The sequence below is a fragment of the Myotis brandtii genome, unplaced genomic scaffold, assembly GCF_000412655.1.
Source record: "Myotis brandtii unplaced genomic scaffold, ASM41265v1 scaffold160, whole genome shotgun sequence".
Taxonomy (NCBI): Eukaryota; Metazoa; Chordata; class Mammalia; order Chiroptera; family Vespertilionidae; genus Myotis; species Myotis brandtii.
In genome coordinates, this window is record NW_005355833.1 from 2,623,535 (window position 1) to 2,631,217 (window position 7,683).

Sequence of the window (7,683 nt, forward strand, 5' to 3'; positions counted from 1 at the left end):
TTTTTATTCCAGATGAATTTTTGGAACGTTCGTTCTAGATCTGTGAAATATGCCGTTGGTAATTTAATGGGGATTGCATTGAATCTATAGATTGCTTTGGGTAGTATGGACATTTTGATGATGTTGATTCTACCAATCCATGAACACGGTATGTTCTTCCATCTGTTTATGTCTTCCTCTATCTCTTTTTTCAGTGTCCTGTAGTTTTTTGCATATAAGTCTTTTACCTCCTTAGTTAAGTTTATTCCTAGGTATTTTAATTTTTTTGGTGCAATGGTAAATGGGATTGCTTTTTTAGTTTCACTTTCTGTAAGTTCACTATTGGTGTAAAGAAATGCCATGGATTTCTTAGCATAATAGTATTTTTAATTTGCTTGATTTCTCTATAGAACACTGGTTTTCAAACTTTTCTTCTTACCAGTGGAACTTGTCTTTCTAACAACATTTTATGTGAAACCCTACTATATACAACGGGAACATCAGAGCTGCCTCCTTTGAAAGCCTTCCCTTCAAGGCTGCCGCGGAGAGCCATATTGGTTGTGTGCTGCAAAACTCGAGGGTCACCATTCACATAAACAACAGTGTGCTTATGTCGTGATCATTGTAAATACCCACCCCATGGGGATGCATCCATGGTAGAAAGAGAGGTCCACCTGGACCTATGCATGACATCAGGGTTCTTCTCTGTGTCAAAAAGACTTACTCCCTCCCCTATGCAGGGCTCTGACCTCTCCCCATACTGAGTAGGTTCCAGGGATGTTGCTTCACCGGCCCCTCTGGTGCATCACCCACCGGCTGCTGGCCAGAGCTGCTGTTAGCTGATGGCCACCTATTGACTGATTCTGTGCCCCCTCCGGTTTGCCTGGGCCGGGCTGGGTGCCAAAAGCTTAATGCAATCAGCATTGCTCGGGGATCATTCCGACGCAGCCTTTGGGATCCAATGCCAGGAACGGCTCAGTCCGAGTACGTGAGCTGTGGGAGCAGACAGTGCAGGGCTGTCTGCCCATGGACATGGAAGCTGGAGGAGGGGAGCCGGCCAATGACGAGCTGTGGGCTTCAAAGAGCTCAGCTCTGAGGATCACCCCTAGGCAGGCGCCTGCATTTCAGGTTCAGCTGGGGAACCTTGGGCTTGTTGCTTAACCCTTCTGGGCCTTCATTTCCTCATGCCTCACTCATAGGGTTGTCGTAAGAGTTAAAGAGGATAAGGTATAACTCTAATAAATCCCAGGGCCTCATGTGGCTCAGTCTCTGCTTAAAGTCTCATTTACAGAAACTTTGTCCAACAGTCTGAAAGAACTTGGAAAAGATATTCCAATTTGAATTGCATCCGTCATGTCAAAGGGGATTCCATTCTTAACTGATACCCATCCTCTCCGAATCTCTAACTTTCCCACTAGGTACAGCTTCAGTCAAGTTTTCTGGAGGACAACCTCTGAGGCGTTTTCCTCTCTCACTCCTCCTCATCCCTCACCCTCCATCCCACAGCCATTTCCTCTTAGGGCTCTTGTTTCTCTGCCCATCCTGCCACTGCTGTGTCACACACGAAAGTCAAAGGACTTGGAAATGAGCTGATAGAGATGCAGGCAGGACGTGGGTGGGGAGGTGATGGCAGGACAGCACTCCGCAGTCACGCTTGCGCCATCACGCTGGTGAAGTATAGGGCACGCATAGCAGGGCCTTGGCAGAAACTGGTTCTGTTCCTCGTTTTTCAGTCCAGGAACCTAAAGGAGGGTGAGGTATGACCTACCTGAGGTGCCTCTGACTGCCTAACACCATTCGCAGATGAGCAGTGCTTAAATGAACTCTATTTCCTCCAAAGTCCCAAAAACTAGTATTAAAAGGGTGGAGCCTGGCTAATATGACTCAGCAGTTAAGCATCGACCCAGGAACCAAGAGGTCACTAGTTCGATTCCAGGTTAGGCACATGCCCAGGTTGCAGACTTGATCCCCAGTAGAAGGTGCATGAGGCAGCTGATCGATGATGTTTCTCTCTCATTGATGTTTCTATCTCTCTATCCCTCTCACCTCTTCTCTCTCTAAAACTCAATAAAAACATTTTTTAAAAAGGTGAAGACACAGCTTCTGCCTACAATTTTCCTTCCTTTCCCTGTCACCCTGATAGCCTCTAAGCATGGACCTACCCTTCCAGCATCCTCCACCCCCACATCCCTTGTTCCATTTTTTGTGGACTCCATTCCCTTCACAGGATGTCTTTCAGATCATGAACTGAGCACTTACTATGTGCCAGGCTTATTAAAAGCTGGAGATTTGGAGACACAGACCCTGTCCTCAGTTGCTCATACATAGAAACAGACTGCAATTGCACGTGATGATGCTGTCACGGAGGGAAGCCCAGAATGCTGTGAGCGTAGAGAGGAGGAGCTCTTAACCCACTGAGATCAGGGAAGACTTCCTGGAGGAGTTGTCACCTAGCCTGTCCAATAACAATAACTGTCACATATTGAACAGTCTTTATAATGGCAATCTACACATTAAAAACCTTGCTAAGCACATTAGCTCGTTTAATCTTCACAACAATGCTGAGAGGTAGGCATTGCTATCCTCATTTCAGAAAGGAAGAAACCTAGGCTAAGAGAAATTCACTGACTTTCCCCAGGCTGCATGGCTGTCAGGCGGCAGAGCTGTGATTCAAACGCAGGCGTGTGTGACTCTGAAGACAATGATTTACCCACAGGACACAGTGTACCGGTGTTTAAGACGCACACGGAGCAAGGCTGCCTCATCAGGGGCAGCACCGTTCAGGTCTCAGGCAGAATAAGTTACTGAAACGACAGTGTTTTCAGGGGTGGGCAAACTTTTTGACTCGAGGGCCACAATGGGTTCTTAAACTGGACCGGAGGGCCGGAACAAAAGCATGGATGGAGTGTTTGTGTGAACTAATATAAATCCAAAGTAAACATCATTACATAAAAGGGTACGGTCTTTTTTTTTTTTTTATTTTTATTCATTTCAAACGGGCCGGATCCGGCCCACGGGCCGTAGTTTGCCCACGGCTGGTTTAGGTGGACACAGAGGCTCCTGGAAGAGCAGGAGAGCGTCTCCTCCTGACCGAACCGGCTGTAGCAGGTCTCCTGGGGGCAGTGGGGAGTGCGGGCACTGGGGGGAGTGCATACATCCACGTGTCTAGGTGTGTGTCCTGCCAGGGCAGCAGCCTTTGGTCATTCATCTTAACTCTAAACGTTTTTACTTGAGGAAGAGGAACCTTTTGCTGATTTGCACAAAGGTGGCGTATGGACCAGTAGTGTCCACTCCCCCCACCCCCATTACATTCAGTGCTGGGGAGGACACAGCCACAGAGCAATCTGGCCCAGCCCAGTGACGGAACTCAAAGACGAATCAGACATTTTATTTTTATTTATTTATTTTAATGAATTTGACTTTTTTTAAAAAATCTTTATTGTTGAAAGTATTACATATGTCCCCCTTTTTCCCCATTGACCCCCTCCAGCCTACCCCCACCCCCCACCCCAGGCCCTCGCCGCCCCATTGTCTGTGGCCATGGGCCACACACGAATAAGACATTTTAGCAGCCAGAATAAAGGCTCTCCGTTCAGGGCCATCAACTAACCTCCTTCTCTCTCTCTTCTCGGCAGACAGGCAGGATTGAACCCAACTACCCCAAGGTCTGTGGTCACCAGGGGAACGTGCTGGACATCAAGTGGAACCCCTTCATTGACAACATCATTGCCTCATGCTCGGAGGACACGTCGGTGAGCGGGAGGGGTGCCCTGAGGACGGTGGGCCCACGGGGCTCTCCCTGCTTCCTCCTGGAGACCTTCCTCCTTAAACTCTCCTCCTCCTCCTCCCTTCTTTGCCCTTCTGAGCCAGGATGGAGAGGGGAGTTAGGAAAAGGACTCAAGGAGCGAATCCATAGACTATCTGAGAGATCGTGTGCCGTTAGAGCGATTTCATTTGGAGGTGTTGATTTTATCGGTGAGAATTAGAACAAGATTAACTATGTGATTCAGCACCTGTCCGTGGTCTCAAAGGGAGAAGGGCAGTAGGGGGAACGTGGACAGGGAAGAAGGGGAAAGGGAAGGAAATGGATGAGGCGTGAAGAGAAAAGCCCTTTTTGCAGGCTGGGCATGGCAAATGCACCGTCTGGTCTTGTCCCCTGGGAGCCATGGCGTTAGAGAAGGACACTGGCCTGAGAACTGTCATCACTTGTCCAAGGACCCACAGTGGTGGCCGGAATTTGAATTCCATGTCCCACCACTTAATTGGAAGAGAGAAGGAATAGAAGAAGGGAAATGAGGAGGAGGGAGCAGGGGGAGATGGAGGGAAGAGGAAGAGAGAACAGGTAGGAGAGATGGGATGGGAAGGAGAAAGGGATGGAAAGAATTTGGAGAGGGGAGCTAAAGAATCCAGGGAGAGTAAACTTGGAGTTGTTTTCTGGCCAGCCTTCCCCCCAGCTCTGCTGGTTTTCACAGGGTGAGGTAGCATCAGGTGTTGGCATCGCCTTCATATTTCTGTAGAGGGTCCCTATGTCTAGTCTCACATGGCCTTGAACCTTGTCAGTGCACCAGCTTAGAAGCAAGAGGGGATTCCAGAGCATCAGCTGAGCTGTGAGGAGGGGCTGCCTGAGCCCCTAGTGTTCCCAGGTGAAGGAAAATCAGCCTTTCAGTCAGGTCACAAGCGTCTACCTGGTGCTCACTGACATATCCTGGGTACAGGTCATAGGCTCCCAGGATATTGGAACTAGAAAGGACATCAAAGCTCATGTCTCCAGACTGGACTGTGAGCTCCTGAGAACAGAGGTTCTGAATCCCAAGCATCTAGCACAGAGCCTACTGCCTAGTAAGTGCTTAGTGGGTATTGGATGGCCTGGATGATTGGATGGATGGCTAGATGGATGGCAAGGTGGGTGGATAGATGAATGGATGGATGACTACACTGATGGATAAAGACATGGCTGAATGGATGGATAATGGATAGATAGATGAATGGAAGGAAGGTGAATGGAAAGATAAATGTGTGAGTGAATAAATATAGCCCAACTAATCAGTTATCCAAAGAAAGAGAGCCACAGTAGATAGTCTCCATTGGTAAATAAAGTTGGGGAAGGAGGTCAGCTGGCACAGTACCTAGTAAATGAGAGTAGTGGAGAGGGGGCTAGGAAAGGGGATGGGCTTGACCAGCTCCCGAAGGTCAAAGCCCCAAGAGGGTTTCTGAGAGCAGCAGCAGCAGCAAGAGCAGGGCCCATGTGAGCAGAGGATCAAGAATTGGTGGTGACACGGGCCATGAGGTTCGGTTACTTTCTTCAGCTAAATGGGGACAGTGACCAGGGTCAGAGCACAGGCAGGCCAGAGGATGGACACAAGATGATGGAGCCCAGGAAGAATGAGGTCACTGGTTGCTTCTGGGGCTGGAAGGGAGGCAGCTGGAGCTGGTGGGGGCTGGAGAGGTCAGTGGTCAGTGCAGGTAAGGCCTGGGCTCAGTGGGAGAGAGGGTAGGTGGAGGCACTGCCCATCCTTCTCTTGTGGGCGCAGGGAGCCCGAGCAGTGCCAGCAACCACAGCTGGCTCCATCGCTGCTCACTAAGGTATTGAGTGACTGTCACAGCCATCAGGGAGCAAATGTCCCTGAAACTCAGGGCTGCCTCATACCGATCTCCTCCACCCAGTCTGGGCTGGACACTTTAACACAGTGAGCCCTCACAGCCACCCTGCGAGCCAGGCACTGCCACCCCCAAACTGAGGGTTGGGGGCAGGTCACACAACCAGGAAGTCGAGGGGGGCTTGTGGTCCCACGCCCTTCCTGCTCTACGAGGTCTCATCATGACATGAACCCACGGAGTTTGTGGGAAGCCTCAGGGCCCTCCCGGTGTCTCGTGTCCCTCCAGGGGAGCCAGCCGGACAGAGAAGAGCAGTGTCCCGCTTGCTGTGGGGAGGGACAGGTTAGGCCAGGGCTCTTGGGGTCACGGGCTGTCCTGGCTCCACCGCAGGTGGACACTTCTGCCTGAGTCAGGGCGAGGGTGGCAGGGGTTACTGGTGCTGATGGCCCTGCCCAGGTCTAGCTCAGCACCTTATTTCACCTGAGAGTTGGGCATAACATGCTAAAGGACCCCAGCTAATAGACCAAACATCCATGCCGTGTGGTCAAGAAAAGCATAGGGCCCCAGCCCGGGCCACACAGGCCACACGCTCCCTTCAGAGGGAAGGACCACAGGGTGCCCGCCTGCTCCTGGGTGCTGGCTGCAAAGCAAGCTTGGCCACGGACTCAGACTGGTCTGGGGTGGAACCAGCTTCACCGTGTACCAGCTGGGTGACCAGGCCGTGTCATTTACCTTCTCTGAGCCTCAGTTTTGCTCACCTTTATAACAGTAATAACGATGCCCTTTGGCAGTTGCTATGAGGATGAAAGGAGGTCTGTGCCTAGCACTGTGCCTGCCGCTCTCAGTCCTGCCCAGGAAACTCCATGAGCAGAGGCAGCATCACACCCCACTCTCTGAGATGCAGCGCAGAATGAAGTCACTGTAGCCAGGAAGGTCAAACAGGGCTGTGTGTCCAGGGTGGAGAGAGGGGTTAATTCTGAGTAAGGTGCAGGCAGGGCAGAGGGGGTGAAGGAGAGCTGGACTCTGGAGAAGGAGGACTTTGGAGGCAGAGGAAGGGTTTAATGATGTCCTAGAAGAGAGCAGAGGCACAGACCTGGAGGGCGTGCGCCTTAGGCAGCTTAGGCCAGTATGACAACATACCACAGAGTGAGTGGCTTATAAATGACAGAAAGTTATTGTTCACAGTTCTGGAGGCTGGAAAGCCAGAGATCAGGGGGCCAGGTGGTCAGGTGTCACACTGTGTCCTCACACCATAGAAGGGGCTGGGGAGCTCTCTAGAGTCTCTTTCATAGGCACTAATCCAGTTCACGAGGGCTCCACCTTCATGACCTCATCACCCTCCCAAAGGCCTCACTTCCTCATAGCATCACCTCTGGGGGTTAGGATTTCAACATGTGAATTTTGGGGCAACACGAACATTCAGACCACAGCAGAATTCATGAGGAGTGTTTGGGAAACGGAGGTGTCTGGTGTGGCTGGAGCGCTGGGGAGATGGCCAGGGAGAGGAGCAGGCAGGAGAGGCACGCGGAGGGAGGCTGGGCGCAGAGAGAAGCCTGGGATGCCAGGGTGAGCAGCTGCACTTTGAAGTGAGGCCTGTGCTCCCCGAGCCATCAGAACATAAGCCGGGACACCAGGTGTGCGGTGTGTGGGTGACGCCACATGCCCTGGGAGAGCCCTGGGGGGGCCCAGGAGGGGGATTAGTGGGGCTGAAGGGTCAGAACCAGCTTTGTGAAGGAGGGGCCCCAAGCCGGCTGGACAAGTGCTGGAATGTGGCTCCACAGAGAAGGGGAGCACCCAGGGGAGGGTGTGAAGAAAAAAGGGACACCCGTGGGGAGGAGGGGGGGCGGGACAGGGAGGGCGGGGCTGGCCCAGGCTGCTGATCCAGAGCGAAGGAGGTTAAGTCTCCAGACAGAGGAGCTAAGCTCTTGCGCTGTTTGCCGGTCCAGCTGCCCAGAAGCAGCAGCTTGGCGCCCGGCTTTGTCCCACAGGCCTCTGCCCCTTCCCAGCCTCAGGGCCAAGGATCTTGGCCCAGAGCCCACAGGCCCTGAGGTGGAGGCCCAGGTCACACCAGGGGTCTGTGTCTCCGCTCTCCTGACCCCCCCCCAGCAC

The 7,683-nt window shown here is 52.1% G+C and overlaps 1 protein-coding gene and 1 long non-coding RNA gene across 2 annotated transcripts in view; one reads left to right on the forward strand and one right to left on the reverse strand.

The window, feature by feature from the left end:
- The window catches only part of CORO2B (coronin, actin binding protein, 2B), a 64,943-nt gene that overhangs the window by 33,940 nt on the left and 23,320 nt on the right, over positions 1 to 7,683 (forward strand). The window contains exon 2 of the mRNA XM_005862087.2: positions 3,615 to 3,731. Coding sequence (XP_005862149.1) covers positions 3,615 to 3,731 — 117 coding nt within the window. The remainder of the gene's footprint in view (positions 1 to 3,614; positions 3,732 to 7,683) is intronic.
- The window catches only part of LOC106725394, a 17,341-nt gene that overhangs the window by 7,084 nt on the left and 2,574 nt on the right, over positions 1 to 7,683 (reverse strand). Inside the window, exon 2 of the long non-coding RNA XR_001361278.1 lies at positions 704 to 711. This is a non-coding gene — a long non-coding RNA (uncharacterized LOC106725394). The remainder of the gene's footprint in view (positions 1 to 703; positions 712 to 7,683) is intronic.